Consider the following 24,653-nt stretch of genomic DNA (forward strand, 5'->3'; position numbering starts at 1 on the left):
AATAGAAAAATGTCAAGGACCAACAGTTTTCTTTTGATGGGTCACATTTGAATACTACCATTCAAACAAAACAAGTTTCATGCAATGAAACCTATCAAAGTTCTCCAATTATACAACATTATATTTGTGCACTTAAATTAACTACATAACAGCAAAAAAATCTATTGTGTGAAATATGAAAAGAAGAACAACTAGCTTGTCTACATTTACAAATAAAACAATATTCACGAGTGCTAAGAAGCAGATACAAAAAGAAACCAAGATGACTCTCAGAGACATTTTGGTACAGTGGACAGAATTACCTGGGCTGCGAAGACTTTGTCGTTACAGTCGTGGTGGCACTACTGCTGCTACTGCTTGAACCAGCCGCCCTGTCCCAGGCCCGTGGAGCTAGTGACCGCACACTGCTTATACGCGGGACAATTGGACTGCTGGCAGGGACGCTCGGAGATGTAACCAGCCGACCAGTAGAAGCTGCTGTCGCTGGAGCGGAGGCAGTGACTGCTACCCGCCGTGCGTTGCTCGCAGACGGGGGCGTGTACAAGTATGTCCTCCCACCCACTTGCATGACATTAGTCGGTACGAGCACGCCACCGCGGCCCATTGACAGCATGTAACCACCTGTGGGACTCGTAACCTTACCATCCAAGATAACCTGGAAAGAGTTAGGACAGCAACCTTAATTACTTGTACTCTACTTAGAAACTACACAGGCTCACTGTGTGTGTGTGTGTGTGTGTGTGTGTGTGTGTGTGTGTGCGCGCGCGCGTTTCAAGTTGACATAAATATAAACACAAATATGTTTTCTGGGAGTAGGTGTTGCACACCTACATTTCACAGTTTTTCTTTTTTGCTTCTAGAGTTGCTTAATGGTTCCAGTCCATTCTAAAATGCTTGTTGTACATGCAAACTACACAACTGATTTCTGTCTAATGAATGGTCCTTCTGCAGTGGCCCTCATCAGTATTTTTCATACATGCAAAATTTGAAAGTCAGTGGCCAGCCACACAGAGGGTGGGGCAGAGAGAGAGAGAGAGAGAGAGAGAGAGAGAGAGAGAGAGAGAGAGAGAGAGTTCAAAAAATCAATTTTTAAAAATATGATTTTTTATCTACACACTTTAATCAAAGTTGTATGTGAATCTTATTGTGATAGCAGCTTTAGAAATGCCTTTAAATTGTTAAACTTATTAACTCTGCACTGGCGGCCAATCCCACCTTTTCCGACATTTGGGAAACTGCTTGCTACAGCGGAATTTTTGTCAGTGTGAAGGCTATCTTCTTTCGATATCTTTGGCCGACATCTATGTCTTTGCCTGAAAACTTTATTGCAGTGGTTTATTTACGTTTCAAGAATACTTTCATATTAGTAGGTTGAGGGTTGAATTCGCAAACCTTTATGTGGAAGTCAAGATTTATGCATAATGGGCGGTGGAAAAACAGTGTTTAGGAAACAGGGTTTCATGAAAATCAGTTTGCCAACAAAAAGGAGGAAGTAGCTTGACATGAAGAACATAAGCATCGAAACGTGGGACAGGAGAATTGTACAGGTGCTTGAATGCTGTTGATATAGATTCCACTGAATTCAGACTTATTGATTTAGAGCTTCTCTGCCAGGCTATAAAGTTTTCATGTTCACGTGTTAGTTGTTAGACTACGGAATGCGTGATTGTTGTTGAAGAAAGAAGAGTGGGAACAGCTTGCGGTCTTAAATTAATTTGTAATTTGTGCGGCTATGAATTTTCACTTTCCTCCTAAAAAAAAAAAAATTGACTATGGTAGCCTATGAAAGCAATTTTAGGCTAACATATGTTCTGATATGCCTTGCATAGGGCAGGGAAGGAGGTAATTTATTGTATGGTTTCCTGAACATGCCTCCACCTTGTATAAGGTTTGAAAAAATAAATAAAGAAATGTCTGATGCTCTTCGCGATACTGTCAAAGTTTCTATGAAGAAAGCAGTGGAGGAATTGGTGGAAACAAACCAAAAAGAAATAGATCCTGGGGTAGATATTCATGACAGTGAATCTCCTACAAATGTTACTGACGCGTGTGTGTGTGTGTGTGTGTGTGTGTGTGTGTGTGTGTAGATAGGACCTTAATGAAAAGGGGTCACACATCTCTGTATGGAATTGCATCTGTTATTGGTGTTGACTCAGGTAAAGTTTTAGACGTAGAAATTATGTCTAAATACTGCCACCAGTGTGCAACAAGGAAAATGTCCAACAATGAAGACAGTGAGAAACTGTGGCAAGAAAAGCATGCCGTAGCATGCTCTAAAAATTATTAGTGGCTCAAGTGGAGGCATGGAGGCTGCTGCAGTTGTGAGGATGTTCTCCAGATCCAAGAACCAGTATGGTGTTAGATATACTAAATACGTTGGTGATGGGGATTCCTCTTCGTTCAAAGATAAAGATCTGTACAATACAACAATAGAAAAGTTGGAATGTGTTGGCCACATCCAAAAGAGGCTTGGTGGTAGGCTTTATCGCTTGCTGAAGGAGAAGAAAGATGAAGTACCTGAGGATGGAAAACCACTAGGACAAAAAGGCAGGTTTACTCTGAAAGAAACTGATTTTCTTCAGTTATTTTATGGGAGAGCTATCAGGAAAAACACACACAATTTAGAGGCAATGAGGCATGCTGTTTTTCCACGAACTATCCACTGATCAAACACCAATGCACAATCTGTGCCCGAAAGACGGTTGGTGTAAGTTCAACAACGGAAATGAGACGTAATCACATAAACACCCATTACCAGAAACTGTTATGAATGCGATGAAGCCCACATTCAGGTTTCTTACAAACTCTGATTTATTGATAAAGTGTCTTCATGGAAAGACACAAAATGCAAATGAAAGCCTCTATAATTTAATTTGGATTAGATGCTCAAAAAGGACATTCTGTGGACTTTTAAGTACTCAAAATAGGTGTCTATGATGCAGTTTTATGTTACAATAACGGAAATAATGGCAGAATTGAAGTGCTGAAGAGAGTTGGTATAGATCCTGGTGTGTGTACAACAAAAGCATTTTACACCATCAACAAGAGCAGGGTCAAGAAAGCTAACAGATCAATGTCTTACCTGCAAATACTGGCCAGGCAGATTCAAAGAGGAGAGAAGAGAAACCTGGAGGATGAGGGGTGCCAGTATGGAGGATTTTAAAATTGAGGTAAGCTTAGTACATGTAGGACTATGAGAAGCAAATCTTTGAACCTCATTTTTCCGGTTCTACATTTTTTATGTTATTAGTACACTTTTCTCATGAAGTATATGCACTAATGCTATGAAATTTTCATGAACTGTTCGCAGAGTGTTGCTATCTCCCTGGAACTAAAAAATATGAGATTCTGCACTTACATTCTGATTTTTATATGATAGAATGTAGGAAACAAAAAGTTAATTCTGGATGTGCAAAATTAAAAACTCTGTTAATGATACAATTCGTACCACAAATTAATAACTGTAGTTCAGTGGTCTTATAATCTTCTCAGGACACTACAATAACATTTTCAGATTAACTGCATGACTAGAATTTGAGTTATGGCTTCTTATAAAAAAGACAATTTAAAAAAAAATTCAAATTTCTGGCAAAATATTAATCCTGCATATTTTATTATATTTTTTCTGTTAAAACACAGCTCTTTTGCTTTACACATGTAAAATTTTAGATTTGCACATTAATAAATATGGCTGTAATGATTCTTTAAATAAATGTTTATATTTTCCGTTACATCCCCCCCCTTAAGCACAAAACATTGCTCTCGTTTTACAAGATTCACTGGGACCTGAGCACATTGCATGTAAGTCTTATAAATACAAGTTGGCTGGTTCGGTTCTTGTTACACTTTTTTATTTTTATTTAAATTCTACATTTTGTATCAGAAGGAAATTTCAATTGACATATACTGAATAATAATTTTATAACAAAAATATTTTTATTTTTGATTATTAATCATATGAAAACAAAATTTCTGCTACTTTTTTTTATTTTTAAATGATGAGTCAATATTTGTAACTAACATTTCTATTTGACAACATAAATAGAATCTATATAAAAGTAAAAAAATTGCCCTAGCTAGATTCGAACCAGGGACCTCGTGGTTACGCGACTTATGCAGTATGCACTTGTCTGCCAGTAACTTTGGTGAAGTAGTCTAAATGTTGATGTTGCACTTAACAGCTCCAGGATCATATATGAATGTGATTTTTTGGGTATTTTCTGAGAACTGAACTGTACTGCTTTAGAAACTTGACATCTGGACACGGACCTCCACACCCCAGAAGTATGGAGAAAATTGAGGAGTGCCTGTCCATAAAGTCCTGCTGTAAGTATGGCCAGTGCCACTACCAGCTTGTCTAATTACAAGAATGAGAGGTTAAGGAATGGGACTGTGCCCCCGGAACTAGTCACAAATACATATATACTTTATCAAAGCATTGTTCACAGTGTGCAGAACTGAGTGTGTGCACAGTGTGTTGTGTGCGTGTGGTACGAAGCTTGGCCTGTCCTGGTACTACTCTGTACATCTCGGCTTTGCTCAGCCCTCCTCTGAAGTACTTAGTTCAGCATGACATTTCATTTAGCAGACTTTTGTGGCATTTTTCAGTCAGCACAACATTCTTCAGTTGGCAGAATTGTGGTGTCATTGCTCTTTACCCTACAAAAGCAAGTTCACAGGTCCAGCTGCTCTTTGCACAAAAATTGCACAATTGCACATGCCTTTAACAATGAATGAGAATGACAGAAGAGAACAATCGGAATTCTCAATCTCTATTACGCTATTGCGTAACTCATATGTACCACATAATTGCTATGGAAGGATATTACAAACCTGTGCAGAAAGATTCTAAAAATTTTTTTGGTGATGAAAGAACAAAAAATTACAATAATTGACAGACAATTTGTATGGGGTTCGTTGTTCTGTACATCGACAAGCACTTTGTGCTAAATTTGCAGGCATGGAGCACATGATGAAACTGGGCGTAGGAGTAGTAAATTTTCTTAAGTTGGACACATTATTACACCGCCATTTGCAAAATTTCTGATGGAACTGAATGGAGAGTATGTAGACTATACACAGAGTGAAACACCTAAAACTTGCACCGCAAATGCTGTGGAAATGGAAAGTGCTACTTATGTGCAGTTTTCACAGAATAGATTGGTGGTCAAGGGCTCTATTGTTAACCAATCAACAGATTCTAATAATACTTAGGAAGTGTGTATGTTGTGAAAACATACTTTTTTAAATGGAACAATGCCTATTGATGTTAACAAAGTAAAAGTAGGGTAAATTAGAATGTCACTGGCATTTGTTGCAGGACTGTAGTGTGTCATTTTTTATGAGATATATTTTATAAGTTCCCACACTTGTACAGAACCAATGACAGCACACAATAAAGAACAGCAAAAGTGCAGACACTAGTTATGTGGATTCTGACAAGTAACAGGACAGCTGACCATCACGGGTTGTGTTCAAAATGACTGCCAGCAGTGGAAGCAATCATGCTTCCTGTCTGGTATGGAACAACTGCTGCACATGTGCTAGCATTTCAGCGATGATATCCAAGCATGCTGCAGTAACATACTGTTGCATATCATTGGGTGTAGTTGGTTATGTCCTTTTAGACAGTGTGTTTCAGCTTTCCCTAGTTTACAGATGTCAAATCCGGGGACTGAACTGTCCAAGATACAGGTCCTTTGCATTGAATCCAACAATTTGGAAACATTTTGTGAAGACATGCTGTAGTACTTTGTGCACTATAGGCTGGGCAGCCATCATGTTGGTACCACACATTCCTCCAAGTCTGCAGAGGAACGTCTTCTAGTGTCCATGGAAGGTGATCTGTTAGGAGGCTGTGATACTTTTGTGGGCGTTCAGTGTTCCATCTATGAAACACGGGCCTATGTGCTTGTTGTTCACAATCCCACACGCCATGGGCACAGACATTCCACTTGACGAAGGCAATGGGGATTGTCAGCAGACCAATAATGCATGTTTTCGTAGTTTACCTGGCTGTGATTGGTAAATGTGGCTTCATCATTAAACAAGGTACGCGATACATCTGGAGTATACTGTCTTAATGCCCATGTACACAAGTTTACACGATTCTCATAATTTAATGTTGATGTCTATTGGGATATCTTGCTGCATACACTGTACATGAACAAACTGCATTCTTCCTAAACTCTCCATAGACCATGAGCAGGTTGGCTTTTTCTGTGATGGTAATTCCCATCGTCCACTCACGACCTACTGCTCGGAATGTAACACACTAACTGAGTAGCAAGTCACAATGCACTCAAGGGACACACAGGGACACTGTAAGCAAATGTAACAACATCATAGCCAGCAACTACACAGGTTGAATGGTGCACACAAGTGCTGGTGTGAAACGTTTTCAAAATACAACACCTCGTAAACAACGTGCACAAGAATTCTGCAAGAAACACTGCTAACATTCTAATGTATCCTACTTTTAGTTTGTTAATGTCAACAGGCATCATTCTCTGTTGACCCGGTCTGACAATTTGAACAACCCGGAAGAAGGCATGGATGTAGATGATAGCCACTAGGTGGCACCCCTATAATCTGTGAATGCTGCTGTCACTGCCACAGTGCTGTGCGTGGGCCACGCACGCCACGCCAGCCTCTCGGCACTCACGGGGGCCTATAAAGCCAGCAGCACAGGGGCTGCTCAGAAGTCAGTTGTGTTCTGACTGCATTCTATATCCTACATCGAATCCATCATTGTTTGGTTCCTTGGACTTGCAAATTCTGCCGTATCCATCCATAGCTGCTGTTGTCATCTTCATTGTTATCCTTCTGTAGTTTTTGATGACTCACCATCAATGCCATCGAGCAACTGGCCTGCACTGCCTGGTAGTGTTGGATTCCAGTTACAAGATGCTCCATTAAAAAGTATATGTTTGCACAAAAAACACACTTATTATTATTATTATTATTATTATTATTATTATTATTATTACAGTCTGTTTATTTCCTAACAACACGAGCCCCTGACTACCATTACAGTCTGAAAGCTGCACATTAGTAGCAATTTCCATTTCTACAACATATGCAGTGCATGTTTTAAGTGATTCACCCTGCATATTACTGCAGAGTACATTGGTCAAGTACAGGGGAACACCTGGATTGATTTTTCGATTTAAAACCAGCTGAATTTATGTAGGAAGAAGCGAAGCAGGAATGGAAATTACAATATAGGGAACAGACCGTAGACCTTGCATTTTAAGTGGACTTCACTGCACACTGTGTGCAGTAAGACAATGCAAAGTAAGGAAAAATTAATTTCTGATTTGAAATTTAAAAAGAAAATGGGATTGTCAGGGAAAAAATGAAACGATAGAGAGAGAGAGAGAGAGAGAGAGAGAGAGAGAGAGAGAGAGAAGGGGGGGGGGGACAAAGAACATCAGTCTTAAATAAAATGTGAATTTTAAAGAATTAATTGTGGCACTGAAAGAATTTTCTAAACTTTTGCAGTCACTGACAACTTTTCCATCTGTTTTTCAGCTGTTTTCGAGACCATTTGCTGTTTCATTTGAAAGTGCTCCTGCACATGTGCAAATGAAACTGATCAATCTGCAAATTCTTTTACCTGGAAACTGTCTAGGACAGTTTTCCTTGATAAGAGTTTCCACCTCCCCATAATGAGGTTGAAAATGTGATACTTTATTTCCATCCACATGTTTGTGTGGAAGGTTATTTTTATTATTAAATTAAATAAGTCATGATTACCTTAGTAATGAAAATGTGCAAAACTGTCTGTATCTGCCCATATGGTGACAGTTGGTACCAGATGAAAACTTTATTATATCTCCAGTACACCACAACTAATTAAATAATACCGAAAATTCGTTTTCTTTATAGTTTTGTGGTGTTGAGCATTGAAATATGAAACCAAGCCACTTCAAGCCGTTCACAGTTGCACCCCTCCCCATCAGACAGCATGGTGTGATAGTGGGGGAAGAGTGCACAGATGTGCAGAATTCTTGGCCATCCCTCCATTCTCACTTAATGACCCACAAACTAAATTCTCTTCCTAAAATATGCAGATCATGAAATGCACACAAATAGGCAATATGTGATGTTAATACAACACACATTTAAAAAAAAGTTTTGCATCATCCCAGTTCCCAGAACTCCTGAAGATAGACGTGGATATTGTATCACAGACACAGATCCTTTGATTATTCAGAGATCTAAACAACCATGCACGAGCAGCGCCTATTAGATGGAGAGGGTCCAACAGCTGATCAGTTCATCATTTCACCAGGAAAGAGGTACATGGCTCATGTTGTCTGTAAGTTCAACCATGCCTAGATGGTCAATATCGTTGTTCGATTGCATTCGCATTATTACTTTGTGCCAGGAAGGGCTCTCACCAAGGGAAGTGTCCAGGCGTCTCAGAGTGAAGCAAAGCCATGTTGTTCAGACATGGAGGAGATACAGAGAGACAGGAACTGTTGATGACATGCCTCGCTCAGGCCGCCTAAAGGCTACTACTGCAATGGATGACCGCTACCTATGGATTATTGCTCGGAGGAACCCTGACAGCAACGCCACCATGTTGAGTAATGCTTTTCGTGCAGCCACAGGACGTCTTGTTATGACTCAAACTGTGCACAATAGGCTGCATGACGCTGATGCACAACTTTACTTCCGATGTCCATGGCGAGATCTATCTTTGCAACCACAACACCATGCAGTGCAGTACAGATGGGCATCATGTTCTCTTCACCAATGAGTGTCGCATATGCCTCCAACCAGACAATCGTCATAGACGTGTTAGGAGGCAACCAGGTCAGGCTGAACGCCTTCACATGCTGTCCAGCGAGTGCAGCAAGGTGGATGTTCCCTGCTGTTTTGGGGTGGCATGATGTGGCGACGACATACACCGCTGGTGGTCATGGAAGGTGCCGTAATATCTGCACGATACGTGAATGCCATCCTCCGACCAATAGTGCAACCATATGGGAGAGGTATTGGTCTTCATGGATGACAAGTCACACCCCCACCGTGAACATCTTGTGAACGACTTCCTTCAGGATAACGACATCGCTCGACTCAAGTGGCCAGCATGTTCTCCAGACATGAAACTTATCAAACATGCCTGGGACAGATTGAAAAGGGCTGTTTATGGCCCACGTGACCCACCAACAACTCTGAGGGATCTACGCCGAATCACTGCTGAGGAGTGGGACAATCTGGACCAACAGTGCCCGATGAATTTGTGTATAGTATGCCACGACGAATACAGGCACGCATCAATGCAAGAGGACATGCCACTGGGTATTAGAGGTACTGGTGTGTACAGCAATCTGGATCACCACCGCTGAAGGTCTCATGTATGGTGGTACAACATGCAGTGTGTGGTTTTCTTCAGAGAAGAAGAAACATATACCTCACCTGTATTAATTGTATATTGCTGAATTTTTTAGAACATTCTACCAATGTTGGTAACTTTAGAACAATGAATACTCCTCACTGAACGTACACTCTGTGGCATGGTGAACAAGAAAAGAAAGTAAAAGGTCAGCTTGTTGTCAGACTTCCAGACACCCCCATTTCAAATCGGCAAGGGGTTAGAACATTAATCAAAAATTTTCAGGAAATGGTAACTGTATTGGTTGCCAGGAAAAGTAGTTGCAACTAGTACGTAATGATGATATACTTCAACATATACCAGGAATACAGTATCCAACAAGGACCTGGTATAAAATGGGAAAAGAATGAAACATTGCTGTCAAAACTGTATGAACAGCTGTTTGACGGAGACAAAGGTGTTTCTTTGTTTTTGTGAAGTTACGAGCAATTCAACAGTTATGGTGTTAAATTCTCCCGCTTTTCCTTTGTCTGACAGTAAGTGTGCTGCATACATTGCCATACTTGGTCTGACACTATCCACAGGTTGTATAGTTCTGAACAGCTGTCAGCCATCTTCCACAAATTCATGGAATGCTAATCAAGGACGAAAAAGAAATAATGTTTGGATTCAGCTGTACAAGATTCCTGGAAATCATTACATGCAAAAGGGACTACCATCCTTTCCTCCTCAAGATTTAATCTTAATTTTAAAAAAATCAACAGAATGCTTATCACGGTGAAACCTGAGAAATTTGAAATTGTATTCCAGATTTCACGGGGGATATTCCACACAAGAATATTCTTTGAGGGCCTTAGAGAAAAAAAATTCAGGGGAAATATTTACAACCACCACTAAAACTGAAAGTCAAAATTATTACTTCTTTTTGTGCTTTTACATGACAACTGTACTATCTCATCATCTACGTATTTGGCAGCATCGAACTTGAACATTCCCCTTTCCATTTTTCACCGTAGGTGTAACTTCACCATACTGGTTAACTACTTCTGTTCCATTTATATTGAAATTAACTCTGTTGCCTTTTGTCATGAATTTGCTAAATGCTGCAATAAAGGAAGTCACTACTTAAGTGAGAAGAAATTAGTGTTGTTTGTAGTGAGAAACTTATGTTTCTGGTTCTCTCAGCATCACCAGCTCTCCATGTAGAAAGCACAGGTTGTTCCTTCTGAGTTCTGTCTCAACTGAATTCTTTAACCCCACTGCCTAGAATTTTCAGTGCAAATTATTGGTCTGCCATGAAGATATTGCTGCAACTGATGCTCAGTGCTAACCTTTCACAGCCAATTCTAACACATGATTAATGCCGATCCAAACAATTATAGTTTTTTTTCCATACAGACTGATGAGCTGTAATAAATTATCTATACAACAGCAGTTTGTTGAGTTTAACATGAAGTTTAGAGAAAAGAGGAGGCAGCATCCTGACAGATAATTTTACCTAGTATACATCTACTATCGGCCTAAACATCTGAAAAGTCATTTTTAAGGTAAAGCTGCCATTAACCCAAACACTTATTTAGCACAATAGTGCTTTATTAGACGCTGTCCTTTTGTAGCTGATATGCCCTTTCCATTATCTGACTTACCAAGCTATTTAAAGGGAACTACAGTAAATGAGAACTCTGAAGCAAAGAGCAACTTGACATATTTAACACTGATAAACACTGCCAGAGATAAAGGAAAGGCTAAGTGACAAATAAAAAACACTAGTCTTGACTGTGAATCGAAGCTGAGACTTTTGGGTTGTAGTCTGGACAATAGTTCAAAATCTTCTATTTTGTTCTTGTCTGAATTGCTTATCATTCACATTAAACTTCCATATGAGGCGCAACTCCAAACAAATTTTTCACAATAAACTTCTTATCACTTAAATTCAAATTGATATGAATAAGTGTGTCTTTTTTCAGAAATTATTTTTGCTACCGATAGTCTGCATAGCAAAACTCGTGTACCGTGTCTCTAATCTCCCCCCCCCCCCTCCCCCCAGCACTGCTTAATTTGTTTTGAGTACATTCCATTACCCCAATTTTACATTTTTTTCCATCGTATTATCTCTTTTCAAGACTCTACTTGTTGAAATCATATGCTGTTCCAAATCCTCTGCATTCTGACAGAATTACTGTGCTGTTGGAAAACCTCAAAGTTTTATTTCTTCTCCCTAAGCTTTAACTGCCTTCCCAAATTTCTTCCTGGCACCCTTTGTTGCTAGCTCAATGTACAGACTAAGGTCTATAACTACTGTACAACAAAACTACATGTCATAATACGATCAAAGAAGAAGCAATTACCTTGCGCATACCGCCGTTGGTGCCGGGGGATCGACTGACTATGTGCTGTCCCTGGACAGCTAATGGACTGGCTGTGGCAGGTGGTGAACGGAGTGGTAACTCTAAGACGTGGGGCTCTGGTTCACCGGACACTCCCACTGGTATAACCGAGACTGAGTTGGTTTCCGTTACCATCCCTCTGCGAGCCGCATCGGAAGCACTAGGCGACGATGTCAAGGGCTTTTGCTGGGGACGACTGTTATTCTGAAGAGGATTGTAGTCGAAGGCACGGAGACGATGTTGGACGCTGGACACGTATGTAGCTGCTCGATGAGAAGCGCGCGGCGACAGAACCAGATCACCTGCAAAAAACAACACTGTGATCAGCAAGATATTTCACAGGTGTGTATGAATATACTGTATTTGTCAGAGAGTAAGATCACCCTGAAAATAAGACAACCATCTTTTTCAAGACACTCCCTCACAAAAAAATTATTTTTTAACATATTCTTTCTAATCAAAATTATGAACTTTTATTGATGTAAGAGAACTGCCTAAAAATATTACACCTATTCTAAACTTATGCCATTTATTGGCTGTCTCCCATTCTGATAATACATGGAGAAATAAAATAAACAAAAATAATTGTTAACATTAATTTTTTATCTTCATTGCCTTTGTTTGTTTACTTATCCTGCCGTCTGTGGTATCACTTGCTTATTCGAGGCATGCTGCCACGGAATGGTAGGGCCACAACTGAGGAAACTGGATAATTTTTTAATTTCGTCTGTCTCAATTGCACTGATTCAGCTGTAGTGGTTAGCAGTTTCACGCTGACAAGCCCATTCTCAAAACACACACCTTGCTATTAACCACAATTATTCATACAAGCTGGTGCCAAAAGGTACAGCAAACTATATAGTGGACAATAAGTATCCTCACTGATCTTAGTCTATGTGTATGTTGGTGGCGTCACTATTTGTAATCATCATCACCACCATCCTCAGAAGGCAGCTGCGAAACTTACCTTGTGTTGTCACAAATATTTGTCTGGTTAGAGATGGAACTGAGAACACAGCCTGTGGAAGAGCCCATAGGGGTAAGGTCTGGAAAGTACAGAGGATGAGGCAGCACAGTGATTTTGTTTTTTGTTCAATAGTCACGCACCAACAGGGATGAATATGCAGGTGCATAATTGTGATGCAAGAGCCATGAATTGTCTTGCCACATTTCAGGCTGTTTCCTTCTCACATTTTCTCGCAGGGGTCACAACATGTTCCTCAAAGTCAAAGAAAACTATCAGTATGGCTTTGAAATCTGACCTAACCGGATGAGCTTTTTTTGGTCTTGGAGACCCTTTCCCGACCCACTGTGAAGACTGAACCTTGGTCTCAACATCTTAACCGTAGACCCACATTTCATCACTGGACGAATCTCTTAAGGAACATTACATTCTCATCTGTGCAACCCGGAAGTTCTTCATAGACTGCTAGTTGAAGGTCTTTCTTCTCTTGACTCACGAATCGTGGGATGAACTTGGCGGCAACACAATGTATTCCAAGATGCTGTGTCAGGATTTCATGACGTGATCCAACTGAAATACTACGTTCTTCTGTAATCTCTCTGACAGTCAGTCTTCAATTTGCACGCAAAATTTCACTGACGTTCCTGAAATGAGCATCTTCGGTAGATGTCAAAGGCCGTCCTGAACGAGGGTCATCTTTTATGTCCGTCTAATCATTTTTAAACTGTGTGAACCATTCGTAACACTCGTCACCACACGTTTCCTGTGTCATTTGGTGTGCCCCTATAAACATTTTCTTGAGTTTCACAAAATATTTAATGCTGACACACTGTTCTTCTAACTCTTCCATCTCGAAATACACGAACTGCATGACTCAGCATTCTACTCAATACAGCATTGAACAATAACTAACAGACACCAACAATTAAATTTTCAGCAGTTACACATTAAACACAGGTGTGTGCAGGAATGCCAACCATATTTTGCTCCAACATGTCATTGGCAGGAAGTTATGAATGTTCTGTAATTTTTTGAACAGACCTCATACAACAGGCTGACAGCAAGATCAACAGATACAGTAGCTTCTCTCTCAGTAAATTGTGGGACCCAACACTCAGCATTGACAGAGTGACTGCTGTGCACAAAGAGGGCAGCAGAAGCACTGAGAGATGGGTTCACACTCGGCACTCAGCAACCACATCTCTTCCCACCACCACTCTATCTGGCATGCAGGTGGCTGGACAGTGAAGGGATTGGGGGAGGGCAGGGCAGGGGGAAGGAGAGAAAGAGAAGTTTGAAGCAGGTGCTTCTCGCCATACAGTGGCGACACTGAGTCACAGATAGGCACAACAAAGAGACTGCTAAATCAGTAAGCTTTCGGCCTACTTACTAATTTAGTGGTCTACCTGTGACTCAACATCTCCACTGTATGGTGAGAAGCTATCTATCCTTTTCATAATATTGTCATTATTCGATACTGGATTTTTCGCTGTTTGATTTTGTATAAATGATTTTATATGAAGGAAGTGTGATGTAGCAAAGACGGTAGAAGCACTAAGCGACTGCGTTTCATGCAAGGCATTCTGTGGTCTTGTCCCCCTATCACTCCACCCAACACAACATGTGACCAGGTAGTGAATAAAGGGACGATGACTGAATAGAGTATAAAGGAGTAGTGCTTTGGCACAGACGCTCGCTCAATCTATAGGTATTACCTGAAGATGGCGGGTGCACTGTCAAAATATCAACTGCATCCGTTTGGACGCCTGAGAGGAATAAAAACAAATATAGCAATTGTCGACGGTCACCTTGTCGCCAGTATTTCTCCAAGAGTAGCAGGTGGCGCATGAAACTGGAGTGCGAGCCGTAGGGCCGCTGGAGCGTCTGGAAAAGGCGCTTGGTGTCAGCCGTGAACTGCAGGGATGCAGTGCACTGCTCCCACTCCCCACCTCCCCGTGGTGCACCGCCCGCACCGTGGAACTCGAAGCTGGCCTGGACAGGTGGCGGCTGGTCCTCATCGCCGGTGTGGTGGCTGCTACTCGCACCGGAGGACTGTCGTCTCCCACCGACTGGCCCGGTAGACGCAGGTATGGGGGTGACCTAAAAAAATATTTGTCTCCCTTGAATATTTTTTAAATGAGAAATGCAGCATTACTTGGCAATACAAACTGTGGTCCTGACTGATGTAGGAACTAACTTTGTCACATGGTTAAGCACAGTCACATTTTAGTTTCAAGCATTCAGTGGTGTTACCTAATAGCACAAAAACGAAAGTGATTATAGAGACTGTCCCGGCGAACCGGGACAGTGGCCTACTATTAATGCTTCAAGCCGGGAACGTCAGTATGTACTCAACAGCTGCGAGTGCCTGGTGATAATCTGGTGAAGTACTCGTATATTGTCACAAAATTGACACGGACATTTATACCCCTATCACTGGTCCTATCACTTGTAATGTTACATTTAGCTATGATTTGTAAGTTTACCGTAAAGTTTATAGATACAGTGTCTTCATGGAATTTTTATTTAATGTGTTTAATTTTTCCTTCACAGAGATTTAGTTCTTACTTATTATTTACTTATTTTATCTGAGGTGAGTCAGCACTACTGTCGTGCCTGCAGTGCAGGCCAAAGACACTGAGAGGATGAATTCCATGGCACTGCATGGACACCTTTCTTTTTTTAACAATAATTTATACCCTCCTTTCAAGACACTGTCCATTCCGTTCAACTGTTCTTCCAAGTCCTTTGCTGTCTCTGACTGAATTACAATGTCATCGGCGAACCTCAAAGTTTTTATTTCACCTCCGTGGATTTTAATACCTACTCCGAACTGTTCTTTTGTTCCTTTACTGCTTGCTCAATATACAGACTGAATAACATCGGGGAGAGGCTACAACCCTGTCTCACTCCCTTCCCAACCACTGCTCCCCTTTCGTGCCCCTCAACTCATATAACTGCTTTCTGTACAAATTGTAAATAGCCTTTCGCTCCCTGTATGTTACCCCTGCCACCTTCAGAATCTGAAAGAGAGCATTCAAGCCAACATTGTCAAAAGCTTTCTCTAAGTCTACAAATGCTAGAAACGTAGGTTTGCCTTTCCTTAATCTATTTTCAAAGATAAGTCGTATGGTCGGTATTGCCTCACGTGTTCCGACATCAACAAAAGCAAAACAAGGATAATGGAATGTAGTCGAATTAAGTCGCATGACGCTGAGGGAATTAGATTAGGAAGTGAGACACTTAAAGTAGTATAAGAGTTTTGCTATTTGGGGAGCAAAATAACTGATGATGGTTGAAGTAGAGAGGATATAAAATGTAGACTGGCAATGGCAAGGAAAGCGTTTCTGAAGAAGAGAAATTTGTTAACATCGAGTATAGATTTAAATGTCAGGAAGACGTTTCTGAAAGTATTTGTATGGAGTGTAGCCATGTATGGAAGTGAAACATGGACGATAAATAGTGTAGACAAGACGAGAACAGAAGCTTTCTAAATGTGGTGCTACAGAAGAATGCTGAAGATTAGATGGGTAGATCACATAATTAATGAGGAGGTATTGAATAGGATTGGGGAGAAGAGGAGTTTGTGGCACAACTTGACTAGAAGAAGTGATCTGTTGGTAGGACATGTTCTGAGGCATCGAGGGATCACCAATTTAGTATTGGAGGGCAGTGTGGAGGGTAAAAATCGAAGAGGGAGACCAAGAGATGAATACACTAAGCAGATTAAAAGGATGTAGGCTGTAGTAGGTACTGGGAGATGAAGCAGCTTGCAGTCTCAGGACTGAAAACCACAACAACACTGTCAATTGTTTTTTTTTTTTTCTTGTCTTATTGGGAGAAGTTTTGTTAGTAGGGTATAGGGATATGTAAATTAACTTTGTTGAGCAGTAACATAGAAGAAGGAAATGTATTTATAACTAGTGAAAAACTTGACTATATTTTATGATAGCTGTGAAAAACGAACTACAATTAAATTATTTTTCAAGTTAGCTTCCTGTTATAAGGAAATAAAACTGTCACTGAACCTACTACTTGGGGACAGTTACAGAGAGAGAGAGAGAGAGAGAGAGAGAGAGAGAGAGCGCATTACTGTACTTGCCAGCTGCTGTCTCACTGGTAAATTTGGTCCTCTGCCATGAGCAACACTACTTTGTTAGTTAAGTGAGGCGTATCTGTGCTGATGGGCAATCTTTGCCAGGAAGTGAGCAAAACAGAAGAAATTGTGCAGTACAAATAGTTCTCGTTGAAAGAACAAACACATTTAAAGTGGTAGACGGAAATATTTAGAATGCTACTAAATATTTCAGAGCGGCAAAGAAATATGCACTTACAAAATTCCAGGCTGCAGCTCTTAACAGAACTGTGGAAAAATCACAAGAGAAGACCAACTCAGTATTCTGTTTCTAAGAGTATACTACACCAAGTTCATTTTAAGTGATTGTGTGTGTTTTAAATGCAGTAATTGATGATTGTTAACAATTTCTGGAAGAAACATTAATTTTTAACAACTACCTTTTGTGTTAGAGTAATTTAAATAACACGCTGCATGCCTATAACAGAATGCTGTGTAAACAACCACCAGTCAGCAAGGAGCTATCACAAAAGCTACTGGTTTGAAGGGTTAACGTCATTAAATTTATTGACAGTAAGAAGTAAATAAAAGTAAACATGATATTAAATGCACATTCACAATAACAAGAAAAGCTTTACCACATAAGAAAAATCTGATGACATTCAACAGAAATTTAGCTGTTAGGAAATCTTTTCACGAAGTATTTTTTTGTAGTGTAGCCTCATACACAAGTGAATTCAGATGAGAAGCGAACAAAAGCTTTTGAAACATGGTAGCGAAGAAGAATGCTGTCAACTGAATGAGTAGATCGGGAAACTAATGGGGAAGGGCTTCACTGAATTGTGGAGACAAGAGCTTTTTGTCACAAAATAACTAAAAGAAGGTATCAAACAATACACAATGAAATAATGACAATGTGAAAAGGATAGATTGCTACTCAACACAAAGAGGAGGCCTTGGGTTACTGGCAGGCACTGACTTTTTTGTCCAATAACTTAGATGTCTAAAAACCTCCTTCAATGTGCCTTCTGTGTCTCAACATCTACTCTGTGTGGTGAGCAGCAATTTATCCTTTTCATCTGAAAGAAAGTATTGGTTGAGAAGGCAAAAAGGAAAGTCGGTTTGGTAATGGACGGAAGTGTGATGGTAAAAATTATAGAGGAAGACAGACCAGATACAGTAAGCAAGCTTATGTCGTGTGGACCACGGTACTCATGCAGAGATGAAGAGGCTTGCACAGAATACACCAGAGTTGCATCAAACAAGTCTTCAGACTGAAGACCACAAAAACATGCACAAAAGACCCACAGCACAAAGGAGACAATGTAATTTGATTCCGAAAGACTGAAGTTGAATACTCTGGCAATGTATTTATTAGAGGAGGAGGAGGACAGGGTACATAATGTCGAAGTGAGTGGGCTTTCAGGTCTCAATCTGAAAGAAAAGGAAGCAACATGTTCACAGAATTTTGTTAACAATATGGGTAAATGGGAGAATAAAAAACCCTTGCACAACCTTCACAGCTATTTATGGACACAACTATACATCTGATCGAGTGTTAACTATTTCTATTTGATGATGTGTAGCTACAATAAAATCTATGATATGATCTGAGGAAAGGACATTAGCATCTCTCTTCCTTTTTAAATATGTATCAGTGTTTTGTTTATGAGATTTTCTCCAACTTTCAGCCTCTCCTTTGCACAGATCTATATGGAACCTACCCGCCAAAGAAACATTCAGAAAAAAATTATTCTACCTAGAGTAGAGGTTCCCAATCTTTCTGAGAACACTGTTCCCCAAGAACTACCAGATATTAGGTAATACCTGATGTCTACCTGATCATAGAAAAAGAATTTTCTTCAAACACTTGTTTCTAAAATGGTGAAATATAAATGACATTTAGCTTTTGTTTATTAAACAACAAACTAACGAGTCAATGACACAATTGGTACGGCTTATTATAACCAGTTTCTTTATAGAATGATAAAACAATTTTCAATGCATCACGAGTATTACCTACACTCCTTCTCAGCAAAGAAAGCAAACTATACACACTTGTTACAAAATACGCTTTCTCTGCACTACTCCTTCCCCATTGCGATACTTTGTTCACCCACAACCTGCACTCCCAATTAAAATCTACCAAATTAAGAAGTGTCTGCAGCTCGTGGTCTCGCGGTAGTGTTCTCGCTTCCCGAGCATGGGGTCCCGGGTTCGATTCCCGGCGGGGTCAGGGATTTTTCCTGCCTCGAGATGACTGGGTGTTGTTGTGTCGTCTTCATCATCATCATTCATCCCCATTATGGTTGGAGGAAGGCAATGGCAAACCACCTCCACTAGGACCTTTGCCTAGTAAGGCGGCGCGGGGACTCCCGCGTAGCTCCCCTACGCTCTGTAAAGGAGTATGGGGTCATCATCATCATCATCATCATCATCACACTATATTTATTGTCTGTAGATCACATAATTGCTGGACTCCTTGCTCCTGAACTGGCAGGAAATGAAAAGACTTCACACTGCCAATGCTCCATCTCTGGCCACTGCCGCCACCGCCGCCACCACCACCACCACCACCACCACCACCACCAACAACAACACTGAAGGTCCTGCAGCAGTGTATTAGCCATTACATAGTTACTGCTGTGTTATGGTGCGATGTCAATTAGTTTACTTATTATTGTGAAGTTAATAATGAAGCAGTTTCTGATCTATAGCATGAACAACCTACAACCCAGAGAAGACATTTTCATGAGACATATAAGCATATGTGATGTATCATATTTACGCGAGTATAAGACGGCAACACCGTTTTTTAAGAGGCTCCTTGACAAAAATATTTTTTTAACGTATTCAGACTAATCAAAATTACAAACTCTCTTAATGAGAAAATATCTGCCTAAAAAGTTAACATTATTATATATATAGTACATCAGACAAATGTCTGCTTGTGTCTGTGTACGTGCGGTTGGATATGGGTGTGTGTGCGAGTGTATACCCGTCCTTTTTTCCCTCTAAGGTAAGTCTTTCCGCTCCCGGGATTGGAATGACTCCTTACCCTCTCCCTTAAAACCCACATCCTTTCGTCTTTCCCTCTCCTTCCCTCTTTCCTGATGAAGCACCGCTGGTTGTGAAAGCTTGAATTTTGTGTGTATGTTTGTGTGTCTATCGACCTGCCAGTGCTTTCGTTTGGTAAGTCTCATCATCTTAAACAAAGATTCCATGACTTACCAAACGGGAAAGCGCTGGTAGATAGACACAATAAAAAAACACACAAACACACACACAAAATTTCAAGCTTTCGCAACCAATGGTTGCTTCGTCAGGAAAGAGGGAAGGAGAGGGAAAGACGAAAGGATGTGGGTTTTAAGGGAGAGGGTAAGGAGTCATTCCAATCCCGAGAGCGGAAAGACTTACCTTAGGGGGAAAAAAGGACAGGTATACACTCGCGCGCACACACAAACACACACATATCCATCCACACATATACAGACAGAAGCACACATATATATATATATATATTTATTTTCTAAACTTATGCCATCTATTGAGTGTCTATATTCTGATAATACAAGGACAAATAAAAAGAAAAGGTTTATAATACTGTTTACCTTCATTACCGTTTTGCTTACTAAGGCTGTCGCCTGTCTTATCACTATTCTGAATCACCACCACCATCATCCCAATAGCACAGCTGCAAAATTTATATTTCTGTTGCCACAAATATTTGGCCGTTTCTTTCGAAAATGCTGCAACTTCTCAAAGTTGTGGTTGTGGTGGGACCTGAGAACACAACTGTTTCTCTACCACCCCAGCTCCCATATACATAGTAGATTTCACTTCTATGCTGACATAAGAATGTAACAATGTCTCTCGCTTCCAAACATATCGTATGCCTGCTGCACTCTCATTGGCCACATAGAACCAGCTGCTGACAACCCCTTTTGTTCCCATTGTACCTCATGGCAATTGTTGATAACATTGCTGCACAAAACAGGTAAGTTTGGCACAGGCCCCTATCTAGACTTTTACCATATCCTGCAGAAATGTACACTATTGTTGAGTATTTGTGCAATTTTAAAGTAATTCAATTCTGACTACAAATGGATTCAGTTAAACTGCGGTTTAAGCATGGTAGAAGTCCATAAAAAACTGAAGTATGTGGCAAAGATTCCCACAGTTCCTAATTTCTCTTTGCCCAACTCTACCTTCCTGAATTTTTCAAAATAAATCTGCATGTGATCTCAATAGAGAAAGCTACATCTGTAAATTTACGCCAACCCCAAAGCTTTATTTGTTAATCTAAGATGGACCCCATTTATCAGTCTATTAAACAATTAAGAATATGGACTTCAGCAGCAGTAGTTTAATTTGTGAATACAAGACGACAATGTATTTTTCAAATGCTGAATTTGGGAAAAAATTCATTTTATAATAGGGTAAACACATGATGTGTCTCAATTTTCTTATCATAAGATGCACGGTATTAAGTATGTGTGTAGTGGGGTGACAAAGTGAGGAAGATGATGTTCACACTTTCATCCCACAGGTTGTCAAACTCCACTACATTGTGTCATGCATTAAGGCTACTTTCTTTTTCAGCGAGGCACACAGGGAGGAGGTGGGGCAGAAGGGGTGGGGGGTTGCTGGTTGTGTGTCTAATTATTGGTAACTTACATATTCAACATTACAATCTCACAAAAGTATTGTTAATAGTAATGATCTTTTGAAAATAATTTAGTTTTGTGACCAAAACACCATTGCACTTTGACTTTACTTACTCAGAACGACAAGGAAGGCCAGGAATTTTTGAATTGCACTGTTACTGGTGATGAGACCTGGGCTCCCCTTTAAAATTTAGAAAGAAAAAGCCAGTAAACGAAGTGGCATCAGTCACAAAATGATTATGCCTCTGTGCTTTGAGATTGAAAGTGCCTCCTACTCATCGACTTTATGCCTGACAGAGAAATAGGCCTACTGTCAGACCCTTCACCAACTGTCGTGTACCATTAAAAAGAAAGTTTTTTCACAACATTCACTCACTTTCTGCTGCGTTGATAAAGTATTTGCTTCCACAGTTTAAATGGGAAGTTTTTGAACATTTACCTTATAGCCAGGATTTGGCCCCAAGTTGTTATGATCTTTTTCTGAAATTGGAGGATTTTTTGGGCACAAAGCCCTCTGGAAATGACAACGATATGACAGAGGACGTTGGTGAGTAATTTGATAACTATGCACCAACTTTGGAGGCAGAGGGCATTGGAAAGCTTGAGGAAGCCAAGATAAACTTTTAAATTTGAACAATGACTGCATGGGAAAAACAGTATGCTGTAAAACAAGTTATATTTCATTATTAGGAGAAACAAACCTTATTTAATTTTAGAATGACTCTCATATTTTCATCTCGTGTGCACAAGTCTGTGTGTATCTTTTTATTACAGCTCTATATTTTACACCAATCTGCTACTTTGTGTTTCAGCAGGATAGTTATCTACCATAAGTGGCATAATGGAAAGCACTCACTGGTATCAGGACAACATGAAGCTGCAATTTGTGTCGCCACTTACAGTGAGGTTGTTTCCAAACGTGGCCAGATTGCTGTAATCCATCATCACAGCCCCACTGCCTTGCTGGGCTGTACCATCCGTGATTCCATCACTGTCATCTAATCGTGTACTGTTGTTAGCTGTCGAATCTCCACTCTTCGGTGCAGTTTCCTGGGTCTCCTTCGTTGTCGAGCTGTCTGCCTTGGTGCGCCTGCGCTTTGGCTTTGGCTGGCCTGTCGACGAGGACTGTTGCTGCGCATTTTGCCCGCTAGATTCCTTAGATTGCTGAGGCCCCTCTTCATTTTCCGAGCCAGACGGCACCTCAATGTCATGATACTGCAGTATCCTGTGTAAGAGATGAGTGATGTGTAGCTCGCTCAAATATGGCACCCTCATAAATACATACTAGAATTCAGCTGTTACTATGTAAAGCAACAAAAGCATAGTTTGGTATAAAAATTGTGAACTTAAGAATTTCCCTACAAAAAGCAGTTCAAAGTTCATTATTGTTGCTTGATAATCAATATAATCTGAGGATTGGAATCTCTGAAATAAGTACAGAGGTGAAAAGTAATAAGGGATGCATGAGCCTTCTTATATTCAGAGCTGAGAAGTATCTTATTCACCATTGCTTTCTCAACTGAAAACAAAACAAGCAGGAGCAAATGTGCTGGATAAATCACAAAAACATTATTTACTAATTCATTATTTATTTGGTTAACAATGCCAATGAATAAGTAGCATCTTTTGGAACACAATTTTATTCTTTTATAACTAAAACAGTCAATATTCATCCAATGGTGAAGTAACTGCACAAAAGTGGTGTCTGGGGTGTAGAGACTCCTTTACATCATAATTATATGATATTTCTGTGCCTGGGTTGTTCAGAATTATGACGCAAAGTTCCTTTGGGACTACAATGACTACAGCCATTATGAAATATAGTATGACCCCTCTTTTATGTTCTCAGAATTAATGTTCCCCTGGCATTTAAGACATTTCTTATGTTCAATCAAATTTCCTCTGTTGACAAAATTAACTTGCACCCAAGTTTACGTTAACCGATTGTAATTTTCCTGCAGTTTATACTTCATGAAAAAATGTTCATGGAGAAAAGAAATGACATAACTGACGGCACTGGCCATAAAGCAGCGTTTACAAACATTATGTGGTTAAGTTTCTTGACACCAGCATGTTCTACATGACAGACCTGAACCGGTAACTGGGTAAAAGTCTGAACAATTCACGCTTTATCTCTTGCCGCAACTAACTGCCACTGCCACTCGGCTTGGTGGCTGGTGGTAGTAATTAGGTTTGTTTGAATAAAGTTATCAGGACCCACCACAGTCATTTCCAAACTGTCTCTACAGCACATATGCATTTTCATGAGTGTTGTCAATGTCATGACACTTCTGTATTATTCGAATCATATTAGTGTGTTTTGTAGTTTGGCCACTTGTAGTGCTAGCTGACACCTTTGCTCACACTGCATTGTCAAGTTTTTGGTTTAAACACAGCATCAGTTATGTATTTGTTTGTACTCAGCATGATGTGTTTTGAGATTTTATTCTCGCTGTTGAGTGTGAATATTCACACATGTATTTTTTGCAATGTTTGACAAACAAGCAACGTGATGATAGTTTGTGTGTGCATGGTTTTCTAGATAACTGAGGAAGCACAGTACCCGATAGCCTCAAAATGATGCAGAACAACACATATGCAAACACCAAACAAAATACTTGTGTAAATATTTGCACTTGACAACAAGAATAAATTCTTGAAATTTGTTGTGCTAAGCATGGGGAGAAAAAAAAAAATATAAGCAAGACCTTGACAAGTATTTTGATGCCTATTATGTACATATGTCATACATAAAGTGCGAAACTGCAAGGGGGGGAGGGGGGGGGAGATCCTATACGTAGCTTTTACTGCTTAAACATTATTTCCCACATTTACATCATTTTTTCGAGTCTCTTGAAAGGTGTAAAAGTGGGATTTCATTGCAGATAAAAAAATATTTGCAGTTGTGAATATGGACAATCATCAGCCGTCTAATGGGATGATAACAATGAAAATGTGTGTCGGATCGTGACACGAGTCTGGATTTCCCACTTATTGTGGGTTTGAGCCCTGGTCCGGCACAAATTTTAACTGTCATCATCCCATTATACAGCAGATCATTGTCAATATTCACAACTGTGAATACACTTTTCATGTATTTTATGTAACAACTCTTCCGTTACTGTGTAGAGTTGATAACCTAACATCTTGCGGAAGCTTCTTCAGGGACTTAGGGACTCTTGTACTTTCATGTCAGTACATATATTCCCTAAAG

At 40.1% G+C, this 24,653-nt stretch overlaps 1 protein-coding gene across 1 annotated transcript in view; it reads right to left on the minus strand.

Moving 5' to 3' along the window:
• The window catches only part of LOC126209861 (mucin-17), a 154,312-nt gene that overhangs the window by 32,599 nt on the left and 97,060 nt on the right, over positions 1–24,653 (minus strand). The window contains exons 13-16 of the mRNA XM_049938987.1: positions 22,340–22,664; positions 14,506–14,797; positions 11,695–12,035; positions 303–655 (exon numbers count right to left, since the gene is read on the minus strand). Of these exons, the coding sequence (XP_049794944.1) occupies positions 303–655; positions 11,695–12,035; positions 14,506–14,797; positions 22,340–22,664 (1,311 nt within the window). The remainder of the gene's footprint in view (positions 1–302; positions 656–11,694; positions 12,036–14,505; positions 14,798–22,339; positions 22,665–24,653) is intronic.

Source organism: Schistocerca nitens, chromosome 10 (genome assembly GCF_023898315.1).
Source record: "Schistocerca nitens isolate TAMUIC-IGC-003100 chromosome 10, iqSchNite1.1, whole genome shotgun sequence".
NCBI classification, from domain to species: domain Eukaryota; kingdom Metazoa; phylum Arthropoda; class Insecta; order Orthoptera; family Acrididae; genus Schistocerca; species Schistocerca nitens.